General features: G+C 39.4%; 1 protein-coding gene across 3 annotated transcripts; it reads left to right on the top strand.

Annotated features, from left to right (window-relative positions):
• The first annotated feature begins 1733 nt into the window (after positions 1–1733).
• Positions 1734–13359, top strand: znf513a (zinc finger protein 513a). Of its 3 annotated transcripts, XR_005072364.1 has the most exons (6): positions 1734–1960; positions 2877–3013; positions 4947–5081; positions 8616–9410; positions 9929–11868; positions 11920–13359. XR_005072364.1 is itself a non-coding variant. In XM_037085565.1 (5 exons), the coding sequence occupies exons 2-5, from the start codon at positions 2974–2976 to the stop codon at positions 10885–10887; spliced, it is 1929 nt and encodes a 642-aa protein (XP_036941460.1). In that variant the 5' UTR covers positions 1734–1960; positions 2877–2973; the 3' UTR covers positions 10888–13359. The 3 variants fall into 3 exon arrangements, 2 of the variants coding, with proteins under 2 accessions (XP_036941460.1, XP_036941461.1); XM_037085565.1 differs by having other exon boundaries at positions 9929–13359; XM_037085566.1 differs by lacking the exon at positions 1734–1960 and adding an exon at positions 2065–2301 and having other exon boundaries at positions 9929–13359.
• The last annotated feature ends 151 nt before the right edge of the window (positions 13360–13510 follow it).

Raw genomic sequence — 13510 nt, 5'->3', positions numbered from 1 at the left:
AAACATCTAAACATCTCCATTTCTGCTGTATTGATTTTGATAACTCTTTACTGTGTTACAGTAGTGCAATGCAAGACCAGTGGACTGCTTTTCAAAACCACAGCCTACATTGCCCACAATGCAACTTATTTACTGAGTCCACACTGGAGGCACTTTATCTATATTTACATGCAGCTTCCTCTGGAGCCACAGAAGGCTTTATACTACTGTATTACTTTATTCCACATATGCAGCAGTACTTCCCCAGACCTGTAAACACACTTTAATGTGTAAATTGATGGTGTAACGCTTTAACTTAAGCCTGTTGATGCAGCCTCCTGGAGTGGGACTTTGTTGCTGACCCAGTAAGATTAAAGGAAGCACAATGCTTTCTGTTGTCTGCAAGTCTGCAAGTCTCAAGGAGCTTTTTTCACATAATAAATATAAGTATGTAATTATTAGTTACAAGCAAAATATTGTTATTTTGTGGGTCTGCAATATGCCGTGGATTTAAAAGCTTCACAATTTAGAAAATACAATTTATTTTGAACAATGTTAGGATGGATTATAGTCTATTTGTATATCTAATGACCTAAAACATCAATAGACAAAGGTAAAATGATATAAAATTCCAGTATTTTTAATGTAGATTGATAATTTTACCCACATTTGAGACATCTGTGCACTTCCTACAATGTTAATTGCTTTACATCTTCAGATTTGATTCTCTACATGAGCTGATAATTTAAGGTTTGAATGACATTTGAGGAAGATAATCTTTATTTTTTGCTCACCGTAGTCAATCTCCCGTCCATTAGATGGATATGGTGGATATGGACAAACTTATTGAGTTATTTCAGCTGCAACATTCATAAGAACTACAACTACAATGATTCAGTGAGGCACACAAACCGGAAATTATTTTCGGAAACGGAAACACCTCACTAACCGGAAGCATGATGTATACAATAGAATCAAGATGTATCCCGCCAGCAAGAATAGCACATCCGGTATGCGCCACAAGCCTTCAGAATAAAAGTCAAGAATTGTAATTAACGTTAGGATGCCCTTGAAATACTGTAATCTGTAGTATATATATATATATATATATATATATATATATATATATATATATATATATATATATATATATATATATATATAATTTATTTATTTATTTATTTTTTAAAAAAGCTCAGGTTATAAAAAATGTCAAATTTTACAAATAAAGGGTTTTTTTTGTTGTTTTTTTAACCTAAGAAATATTCTTAGAACTATAATACAAGAATATTTTGAATATAAATAATCTTGTTTCTTGTTTACGAAAATGTATATTCACAAAAAGCACAAGGTGGCATTAAAGTGAGCCCAACTAAAGAGCAGAAAATGCAGCAACTACTAAACTTTGCAGCTGTTTTGCTACCATACCTTGCAAATATGTATAGTCAATTATGCACATGAACATTATACTATACATATAATTCTTTTAAGCATTTGAAACACGAAATAATCAATACTGGCAATCCAAGACCTAAAATTATGCAAGCAGAGTTCCAGTAGTTTGTCGATATGCTAAAATTAGGAAAAATCATTTCATGAATTTGAATGTTTTTTTCTTACACATATACAAGTGAAACACTGCTTTAAGATTAAAGTGAAGCCCAGTTAGTATTTTTTGTATAATGTACGCAGTTTGCGCTATATTAAAGTTTTGGGTTACCGTCACTGGAGTTGTCGCTTTTATTGTGAATGACTCTCACCGGAAGTCGTATTGTTGTTGCTGCCGCGGGATCACAGGCGAATCAGAAAATCAATTAAGTTATGAAAAATACCATTAATTGCCTTTCTTTGTCACCGCAGCTCATGAAGAAATGGCGGATCTCCAGACGTCTTACATCTGAGGAAGAGCACTTGACGTCTAATGGGGTGTATACCGACGATAAATCCCACCTCAATCGACAGGAGTATTTACGTTTTCTAGGTATGTTAGCTTGTTAGCTACTCAGCTAATTTAGCTGTAGGTTAACATGTTTAGCCGCGGCTAATGAAGATGTCACTTGTCAATCAGTACTACGTGCTGATGTAGACGCATTTTGTTTAGCCCCTCGGTTTTCTCCGTACCGTCGGTTTTCCAAAATACTGCTGACATTTCCTCTTGTAACGTTACACTGGCAACAACATTTGCTAGCTGTGTGCTATTGGAGGGCATGTTTTAGTTTAAGCTGCTAGCTGACTCGCTTGACTGCTTTCTGTCGGCTGGCAGTTACAGAGCTAATGTGTTAGCCATTTCGCTAAAGTAGCTTATAGGCTAGCTAGTTAATGGTGGGTACTGCGTCTGTTTACAGCGTAAAAAAACGTCAGTTCACGTTCAGATGAATCACATCCATGTATTCCTGTTGTATGTGTTAACGTTACGTTAAGACAGAAAGACAGTAAGGACTAATTAACTGCTAGTTTATTCACAACTTTGTGTAAAATCTTCCACCTGCCTCTATAGGACACAGTAGATATGCTAAATGATTAGTTGTGCTGACTACAATCTTGTCTTTCTCTTCAATCATAAGAAAGCTATTGTTAATGGTAACTGAAATATGTTATATCACATTTGTAGGTAGCTTTTGGAAGCCTAGTTGATCAATAAACAAGTAATGTTTCTTATAAGCAATCCATCATGCAAGTCTTTTTTTTTAAGCATGCCTCAATTTCATAGGCAAAGCCTCCCAAAATCTAAAGATCTTATCGTTCTCTTACAATTCTATGATAACAAAGCGTTTCTGTCTGCCTGCATGTTGGTAAGACATATGACACCTTTTGAAGTCACAACTTTGGGTTTTAAGAAATCGATACCTTGCACAAATATAATTGTATGCTAATGGGTTTTGCTTTTGCATCTGTAGGAATACAGAAGAATATTTTCCAAACGGACGAGAATGAGCTGATGGTTGTGGAAGTCTGCGAGAAGACGCTGCACATCAGAGAGAGGCTGACTGGAAGATGCCAAGAAAAAAACAGCAGAATCCACAGCCAGTCAAGTGTAGGTATTCTGAGATATTTTTAATGTTCAAAATTTGCTACACAAATGAGCAACATGCCTCAAGTTATCTACCATGTCTCTAATGTACAATAACTGTGGATTGACAGTGGGGGTTAACATGAAATCCCTGTGAGTCTGTGGGCTCACATCTGGACAGCAGGCGCTGCTGTTTGAGTGCCTGAAATGTTTCATCATCAATCATACTAGCCCACAGTACTGTAATTAGCATGCAGTTAAATCTAATATAACACTCTACAATCATTTGAATTAATTTGTAATGCACTAGCAAATCCTACTTTTTTTTCAAAGTCTTGTCTTCTCTGTAGTGCCTGATTAAGAATGAGTTGACTGATATCATGTCAGTAATTAGCTCCCACACACAGAGATTAAGTTTTTACATGCACAGTGCTTGTTCTTCTGATACCACCCATGCTAACAAAATGTAGCCTTGACTAATTTCCCCCATCATGCACCTCTCAGAATGGTTGGATGCCATCTGTTAGCGATAGAAAAGGAGTGGAATTTGTGATTTTGTAGTGCGATTTACTCAAAGTATTTCAGTGATGGCCAATAGGACAAATCAACACTGAAAACCCACAACCTGAAACCGCTCAGTTAGTTACTCGGTTACTTAATCAGGACACCAAATTATGTTGTGGTCATGCAGTAATAATGCATCCAATAGTCTACCTCACAGTTCTTTTAGCACAGCATTATTCTTGTCACTTGAGCAGCATGCCACAGTGAGATAGTGTTTGCACTATTTAATAACCATCTATAAATCTGATTTGAGATGGGGCTCTGTGGAAAAGAGGATTTCTTTGTCAAACCCTAAAACAGCCAGTAGATGGTAGCATGATGCCGTTTCTGAGGGGTTTGCCAGAAAGAGCTGCTGAGTACGTTGCCCTTGAAGTGGCCTGGAAGTTGTTTACTGAATAGTGACAGCTGTGTGATAGTTGTTTGGACGCCATTAAGCTTGAGAGACCAAGTTAGAATTTCAGGCATCATTAGCTGTAACTGCAGTGAAAGAGCTCCATCTGTCAACTGTTAGCTCTTAATTTTTTGTTCATAAAATGCTCTTTGTCTGCTGTAGGCAAGTAAATTAAATTGTCTCTTTTTTTCTAGATTATGTCCAGCTTTTTACTTTCATAGCCACAGTTAAACAAATGGTATTGTAGTGGAATCAAAAGGATTTTTGCCAGCAGAGAAACTGTCCAATGACTGATGATCTGGCTAATTGCATATTTGAATGCCCGAGTAACCTAAATTAATTCCTGTATAATTCTGCCCAGTTATTCATTAGTGAATCGGACCAAACAATTTTCACACAATATAAGATATGGCTTGACAAAGGATGCCTTAAGCAACTTTGTTGCTGATAGCATTTTGTCTTTGACATATCTGGAAAATTATGATGTGATTTTGTTTTTCTTTTGTGCATAATTTATAATTACATTCTTAAATCCTCAAAACCTCAAAACCAACATGTACAGTGAAAAAGTAATATTCAGTTGAATGTGAGTGTAAGGTAGTATTTGCAATACAGTCGGCCTTGTCCAGCCAAGCTTAATGTTCTTCATTTGTAATTCTGATTTTAAACTAAGACATCAAGATTTTATTTCTAAGTAGAACATTAAAATGATGGCATATCAACAGAAGTTTGCTGCTGACTTGACCATTGTTAATAGTCAATAAAACAGTTATGTGCAGACATGATTTCTCAGTCACGCTGCTGCTGATTCGAGTTGATGCTGTAAAACTTGAGCGGCTTCAGGAGTTTCTCTTAAATCTTACTTTCTGCTTTATCTGCAGCTGCTTTGGGCATTTGCAGTTAAACAATTAAACATCCATGTAAATCGATTCAAATTAAACCCTTCAGCGAAATGATATTAGTCATCCAATGTGGTTGATTTTCTCCTTTCTGTGACCGCAGTGGATTCTGAAGATGGTGTAGCCATTGAAGCTCCTGGAAACCTCACCTTAGACACAGACTTCTTTCTAGGACAAGACCTCGAGTTTGGTGATGCTGATCATGACGGCAAGATTCTAGGTCTGGAAAAGTTCTCAGGTTTGTAACTAAATTTTTTTTATGTTTTTTGTAATATATTTTGGATTCAAATTTAAAATTAGTCTGATGGTGTCTGTAGATGGTACTTCTGAATTCTTTCACACGATTTAAGAACAAATGTAAATTTCACATTTCATTTTAACCAAAGAAATAGATACAAAATGATGACATTTTTGCTGTGTGTGTTGTCTGGTTGTAGCAGTAAACCAATTTTAATTTATACCTTGGTACAAAAACAGATGGCTGTTATTCCATCTACATTTGCATATCCAAGGTATTGTATTATACTGTATTAGTATATTAGCAATCTATAGTTCAAGTTTATATCAAGTTTTCCGTCTGTTACAAAAAATTATAATAAAGGGTTCGTTCAACCAAAAAGTTGTTTTTTTGTATAGAATAAAATCCTCTCGAAATAATATTTGTTTAACAATGCATACCATGACACCATTAAATGTAACTGTAAATTGCAGCACCTGTGTTTTGGATATTCCACTTAGTGATTAATTTAAATGCAAAATGGTGAAGCGCTAGTAGTTACCTAATGAATATAGAGAGATAATAACACCTTTTAGATTTATTGAATGAATATTGCAGAAGGATGCTGATCATAAATGATATCAAAAATGTGAATTAAACTAAAATCTGAAGGACTCTAGTTTTAAGGGTGGCATGTGTTGTTGATGTCTGCCTGTCATTTTCTCTGTCTGTCTGTACGCTGCATCTTTCCATTCTCTTATAGTGGGAAGTCTGTCTTATCAACCAAGAGTGTCTTCTCTTGCCTTACTGTTTTTTTTTTTTTAAATGTTGCAGGTTCGCTTTTCTGCATGTGTTTGTTCTTTGTTAGTAAATCTCACAGACAGCTTATGTGGCAAATGTTTCTATTGATTATACAATAAAGGGAATAACTGGTCATTTCAATGACAGTTTGAACTACATTTGTTTGATGAAAGTGCGCTGGTATCATAACGTTTTGTACAAGCGCTCATTTTCACTTCCTGTCATTTCCGTGAAAGCATAGAATGAATCGGAGATGTAAATGATTTTAATGGTTTTACCGCTAAAGGAAATGTAGCTGCAGCTGCACTACGAAGGGGACTCGTTGCTTCTTACAGTTTGTCTTTTGAGCGATGAAATGTTGCCCCTCTGTGCGACAGTGAGAGAAATGGAAGTACCAGCTCGTATTTCCCAGCATGGCTCTTTGTCAGAGGGAGTGATCTGAAAAATGGAAAAGTAGAGAAAGGAGCTGAGACACACCATTATTATATAATGGTCATAAAAATAGGACCATTACCATCAAGGACACCATTATAAGAGGGCATTTATTCATCATCATCATCATCATCATCATCATCATCATCATCAGCCCCTGCTCCCACTACCCTGCTACCATTATCGTTTCCCCCACATCATCATCATCATCATCATCATCATCATCGTGTACCCTCATCATCATCATCATCATCTACCCTCATCATCATTATCATCAGCAGCAGCAGCTTCACCATTATAGTCATCATCATTATCATTAGGCTCGGTAATCATCCACGAGGGGGTTCCATGGGGCAGGATAAAAGGGCAGTCTCCACTCTCGCCCTCCTCACATCCTGCCTCGACATCTGTGGAGGAAGGTGGTTTTTCTTCTGGCTCTCGGCACACACTGAAGTAGAGGAGTGCTTCGAAGTCTTGAGGCTTTTCTTCCTACCTCCTGGGAAACATGTCTGTCTTTTCTTTTTTGTCTTTTCGTTGTCTTTAAACCTCCGATGGCATAACAACAGCTTAAAAAACACAGTTGACCTGGGTGGTAGCGCTGTGAGTATTAAAGGTTTCTCTGAAATCCTCACTTTTTTCTACTAAGAGAGATTCTCTGTGTACTGAAGTTATCCTGCTCAGTGTGATGGGAAGAAATGGAGGGACACTGTGTAACCTGTCTGAATCGCTGCTTGCTCTCTTTATGAGTCAGACAGTTCAGTGAGATCACTTTAAACCATGTGTCATCATAACACAGTTAGCAGTTGGGTTATTAGTAATTATTTCTGAGGATAAGCAAGGTGTGTCACAGTGGAGTTATTATAGCTTTTATTTCACCTTCATTGTCACCTCAAGACGTCCTTTCTGTAACCTTTGTTTATAAGAAATTGTGGCATGTTGTCACCAGTCACTGCCCTGACACATGTCTCTAGTGGGTTTAGTATTGAATTATTTCACATAGAGCTGGGCAATATGTCTGATGTATTGTCTTTTTTTAAAGGCTGAGTTAAAGTAAATTGATGCAGTTTTTTTAACTTAACATACTAATACCTTTTCTAATACTTGACACTCAGTCATCACGTCCATGTTACTTTAAAATCTCGCTGTTTTGAGAAAGTACCAGCAGTCACTCTTATGATATTTATATTGAAGTCGAGCCTATTTGGTCAGAAATATTGTTATCTTCATGACGAGGAGATTTCAAAATATTGAGATATATATTGTGTATCGTGATGTGGCCTAAAAATGTTGTGATATTATTTTAAGGTCATATCACCCAGCCCTAATTTAGCCGTAATTTCACACATCGGTTCAGTTGTATACCTAACTATTTTTAGGATTATTTTCAAAATGTCTGATTCATTTATTCAGATTGGACATTTTGGATCTCCATATGTGTGTTCAACATCTGTAATATTGTGGTTCTTATTCTGATTGATTTGACTGAATAATACAAATAATAATATGGTTCAATGTTAATATACTTTTTTCACTTGCCCTGTCCAGCAAGTGGGGCAGAAATGTACTTGCCCCAAGTCAATTTTTATTTGGCTGTGTACATATAGTTTAATTTACAAGCAGTTATCAAATAACAACAAATACTTCTGTTAATTGTTGTGTCTAATCTTTATTTAATTAGCTAAATCAATCACAGTGACACTGTGAGTCCTCGAGGCAAAGCAACAGATGTTGTTGCATGTTGAAAACAAACATTTCAGTTATCCTTTTTCCAGGATAAATTAAATGTTTACTGTCACTTGGGCTCATAAACATCCAAACTAGATGCTATTTTCTCTTCTGCGCGTGTGCAGCTCTGAACAGAAATTAGGATGAAGCGAGATGGTTCACTCCTCCAACACATTTTAATCACTTGCCCGGTCAAGCAAGCTAGTAAACTTGTCCGTGTCAATAGCTGAGCCATGAGAAATACAATATGTCAGTGAGGATAACCGTGATTATCTCTGATGCTATTCGTGGTTGTGATTTTGTGTGACTGGCCATGTTTGTTGTCTTCTGCTCTGCTAGGGTTTGTCCCGCAAAATAAATCTGGATTTCAGCATCAGCCACTGAAATAAAGAATCTATAATGTGGTTCACAGAATTAACCACTCCAGACAGGGAGGGGATGGTTCCAAATCTTGGATGTGAAATGTAGTTGGTTTGATAAAAAGCAGCGCAGAAATGGGCTCTGACTGTAATGACATTTAGAGTAGATGATATGTGATGAAAAAAGTGTAGTATATAAACATTTTTCTTTTTTGTCTCGTTTGTCTTCCCTGTGTAGAAGTAGCTGCTGAGATCGGTTTCTCTGTGTATCCTCTGGGTGATGAGGAGAGCCCTGCCTACAGCCAGCTCAGCATGGAAAGTGAAACAGAAAACTCACGCGGCACAGCTGACAACGGTAGGGAAGACGAGGGCAGAGCAGCCCAGTCCGAGGCCAGTTTCCCTCCCTACCTGTCCTGCAGGGGCTGCGGACAGCTCCGTGATGAACCTCTGGGACCTGGCATCGACCTAATTGGCCCATACTGCCTTAGGTGCTGCAAAGCTTCCAGGGAAGCCAAAAGCACGGACTTCTGTTCATCTTTTGGAAGCATCAGTGGGATTCGCTCTGGCTCCCATATGCAGCTTGACGGTGAAGGGGTGGGAAACAGGATGGGTGACAAAGCACTGACAGCTGAGGACAAACTGCCCAAACTGCACTCGTGCCACCTCTGCGGCTTCTCCTCGCGTTACGCCAACCACGTGAAGCGCCACATGAAGACACACAACGGGGAGAAGCCCTATAACTGCCCCCTGTGCACTTACGCCTCCGCACAGCTGGTGAACCTGCAGAGACACCTGCGCATTCACACTGGGGAAAAACCCTACAAATGTGAGAGCTGCTCTTTTGCCTGCAGTTCTCTTGGCAACCTTAAGAGGCACCAGCGCATGCATGTGCCCTCTGCAGGGGCGGGGCCTGGGGGCGGGGCCGGGTCGGGACCGGATATACCGCCGCGACCTGCCACTGGCCAAAACAGCCTGAAGAGGTGTGTGACCGGGCAAAGAGCCAGTGAGGAAGTGTCTGGTGCTTCAGCCAAGGGTATGTATCATTTTCCTTATTAATTATCACATTATCTGCATAAAGGTCACTTTATTTCAAGGACCCGTCTTTTTTCATTATTAGTCATGTCGAGGTGTCATTAATAGTTTGAATGTATCATGATGCTTCATAGACAAAAAATTCCATAAACTGCCTTTAAACAAGACGTCAGGACTTCCATAAGCAGTCATCGCCATACTGAGAAAAACACAGACAGAGCTGATGTGGAAACATGGTGGACGATGCCTACTCAGGCCTGTGAGAGTCGACCAATTAGAGCAGACTCTGCAGATAGGGGGCATTAAAGAGACGGGTGCAAAACAGCTTCAGAAAGTGGGTAAATAGAGGTGCTGCAGCAGTGGTCAGAATGAGAAAAATAATGTCTTTTGAGCATTAAAGCATGTAAACATTCTCTAGTAGACACTCAGAATGAAAGAATGGGACCTTAAATATAGTGACTCATGGCACACATTACAGGTTTTCTTAGTAGTGACTCACTCTCTCATCTTTTTGCATAGTTTCAGAAGTTGCACGGCCGACTTCAAACCTGAGTTTGGGGGCCCAGAACAGTGACTACCTATCAGCCTTCGATGGCTTAAAGGGGGCGTCACCACCACCCATTCCAGCCTCTAACCCAGCTCCTGGCCACCAGCCTCCACCCCTGCTGGAGACCACATGCGGCGGTGGCAGCAGGGTGAGCAGAGGGGGCGTATCCGACGGCCCTGCCCTCCCCCCGTCACTTTTCCCTTTCACTTGCCGGTTGTGTGGCATCGTCCTGGAGGATGAGGACGGCTCCTCGGCCCAGATTTGTGCCAAGTGTACCCTGGAGATGCTGACTAAAGACTCCTCATCATCTCCCAACAGCCCTGGCGAGCGCAGTGACAAGGTGTACACCTGCGCCGCCTGCCCTTTCCTCACACACTACCCAAACCACTTGGCACGCCACATGAAAACTCACAGTGGCGAGAAACCGTACAAGTGCCCTCAGTGCGACTACGCCTCAGCACACTTCGACAACCTCAAGCGCCACCATAGAGTGCACACAGGTGAGAAACCCTACAAGTGCCATTTGTGCGATTACGCCTGCGGGAACCTGGCCAACCTGAAGCGCCACCAGCGGGTGCACTCGGGCGCCAAGCCCTTCCAGTGCGCCGTATGCAGTTACAGCTGCAACCAGAGCATGAACCTGAAGCGGCACATGCTCCGGCACACAGGAGAGAAGCCGTACAAATGTCAGGAGTGCGGCTACACCACCGGCCACTGGGACAATTACAAGAGACATCAGAAGAAACACGGCCTGGCCACGGACGGCTGGGTCAAAGTTCCGATGACTGGAAATGATGCCGAGGAGGAAGTGAGAAAAGGGATTGGAGTCGGCGGTCAGACCCAGAGAAAAGAAACAGGGGTCGATATGCAGTATATGTCCAGGGAGGGAGGTCAGACAATACACCCATGCTACAAACTTGAGATTGTATAAAATATAACTCAGCAAAACTAAGCTACCAGCAGATTTTTTGTTTTTGTTTTCACAGAGCCTTTATATTGTTTTAGCGTGTACTTGTCTTTTAGTGTTTTGTCAGATGTCTTCAGAGGCTGCTAATTGTTTCTTTGTAGAATCTCGCACAATTATGAAAAAGCTGTTGTTTCAAATGTGTTTGATCCCTTTTTTGGATTAAGTCAAGTGGATGAGTCTGTTCAGTTTGTCTTCTACTCTGTGTTTGTGTCACGACGTTGGACTTTGTCCTTTGACTGTCTCATTCTGTATGTTAAACCACGCTAGGCTAATCCTAACATTTCCCTCCCTCATGTATAACTACACATATCTAGTTCTTCATTGTAGGTCAGAGAACACTACCAAATATTCCTCAACTGGGGTGTCACCATTCAACTCGACTTTTGATTTTGAGGTCACCATTTTGTCAAATTTTCTTCATTTTTCTTTTAGCACTGACAGCCATGCTATTGTTTGACATACAAGTCTTGATTTGTAAAGATCAAGAGCTACATGGTATTAAGTATGATGCCTGTAACTGCCTTCTTTTTGTAAAGCAATATGATGGAAATTTAAAGAACTGATTTAAAATCGAACTAGAATGGAACTCAGTTGAGCACATACCTCCTCCACCAAGGCCCAGCAGTCACCTTTAATCCAATACTTCGTCACCTAAATTTTAATTTTCTAAATTAAAGATGTGTCTTTTTTTTTCTTTTTTTTTTTAAATGCCCTTGTACAAAGGTAAGAAAAAATTCCTGAATCTGTCCTTTTATCCAGATCCAGTTCTGGGCCAAGACCCATCCTCCATCCAAGTTTCATGGAGATCTGTTCTTTAGTTTTTATTTTAGTCAAACCAACAAGCGGACACGGGCGAAAACACAAGTTCCTTGGTGGAGAGAGTTGCATAATTTCCGGTTTGAATTGGGAACAAAGTGCCAAACGCTCAGACAGAAAGTAGGGTCAGTAGACGCCATTTACAGCAACAGCTTGAATTTTGTCACCTGCAAACACAAGCAGGCGAGGATGGAGAGAAGATAAACCACAGAGAATCGCCTATCCTGCTTTTGACCTGGAGAATTAAGATCAAATGTTCATTGCAAACACTTGATTTGGAATTGAAATGTGACACCCCTTGACCTCAATATATAGAACTCATGCACATTTTTGCCTGAACTGTTGGGCTGCACTGTGTAGTCGCCTTTAACTAAGATGAGGGATATTTGCTGTATTTATGAAAGTTGTCATGTTTAAGTCAAACCTTTACTTTTGTACCAAAAGTCTTATGACATTATTTGAATGTTACTTATTTTTTTCCTACTCTCCCTTCACATGACATTTACCTGACTCCGCCTTCATGAGGTTATTTTAACTTTGAGTTTATGCTCTGACTACACAGTGCAGCTTTGAGTAACTACAGGTCCTTTTAAGGGCCAACATTGTGCTTCGTTTGCATTTGGGTGCAAGCTCCAATAACGGCATGCCTTCAAATTCATTTACTAATGTATGTACTACTAGCAAAGTGCTGTTTAATAGTACTGGAATTGTTTTACTCTCGATAGACCGATTGACTAGGTTGTGTTAAACCTAACTGAAATAGTCTCCAGTGTCTTCAACTGTGTTGTCATTTTTGCCAAACCCCTCAGGATTATAAACATGTTATTTGGGAGACCTAAATGTTGGCAACAGTTTTAGTTTTCTGGTTCTTTTGCATGCACAAGCTTTTTGAAAAGGCCCTCCGTGGCCTTGACCTAGTCTTATTGTTGAAGAAAAAAAAAGCACAATTCTACACACAGTTGCATTCGGAAGCTGGACGGGGGAGAAGAAAAAAACGTTGGCTGACATCTCTTATTTGTGATTCAGGAGTAACAGAAATCGTAAACAAGCACGTTCAAACGATTTTTCTCCGCAAACTTTTACACACTACATATCATTAAAGTTCTAGAACTTAAATTTTCTCATTTTTTAAAAAAGGGACTGTTTGATCACCTTCCTTTCGATTACTGTTTACTATTGACTGTGAAAATAGCCCATACTCGTGTTTTGTTTTTTTTTTACTTGGGAAAAAAAAAAGAGACTATTAGAAAAAGCATGTGTGTAATAGTTGTTTTATTTTTCTAATGTGGCTGTAACACACTGCTAGAAGTGCATACTTTAATATATAGAATTGTTTTCATCATCTTATTCTGAATGTGTGACGTGTTATTTAGTTACCACGGGAAGACTAATAGGGACTGTGATTTAAGTTTACTCTCTTTTTGAATTACTATTATATGCAAGTGAGATATTTTTCAGGTTGCCAACTTGCCATGACACAATGGAGCATTGAACCCATTGATTAGTACCAATATCCCCCCAAGTGTCCATTTTTGTCTTTATGCAGTGTCTCATAAATGCCTTAAAGTGAGGATTTTGAAATAAACACATGGAATTCATTTCATTGAATGTCAGACAACAGACGGGGTCTCTTCATTTTTCCTCGCATAGATTACAAGGACAGTACTCTGAGCTCAGTTCCTAACCTTCACAAGGTGAGAGTTCTCTTCTTCTACAGAAACTTAAAATCGCATTGATGTACTGAATCATATCACTTAGTTCCTCTACACCG

The sequence above is a fragment of the Acanthopagrus latus genome, chromosome 22 (genome assembly GCF_904848185.1).
Source record: "Acanthopagrus latus isolate v.2019 chromosome 22, fAcaLat1.1, whole genome shotgun sequence".
NCBI classification, from domain to species: domain Eukaryota; kingdom Metazoa; phylum Chordata; class Actinopteri; order Spariformes; family Sparidae; genus Acanthopagrus; species Acanthopagrus latus.
The sequence above is the reverse complement of the archived record's forward strand: the minus strand, read 5'-3'. Positions and strand labels throughout refer to the sequence as shown.

Bases quoted from the DNA above. Each gene is read 5' to 3' on its own strand.
- znf513a (XM_037085565.1), top strand. From the start codon at position 2,974: ATGCCAAGAAAAAAACAGCAGAATCCACAGCCAGTCAAGT. The intron at 3,014-4,946 runs GTAGGTATTCTG...CTGTGACCGCAG, and splicing joins GAATCCACAGCCAGTCAAGT to TGGATTCTGAAGATGGTGTA. The intron at 5,082-8,615 runs GTTTGTAACTAA...TTCCCTGTGTAG, and splicing joins AGGTCTGGAAAAGTTCTCAG to AAGTAGCTGCTGAGATCGGT.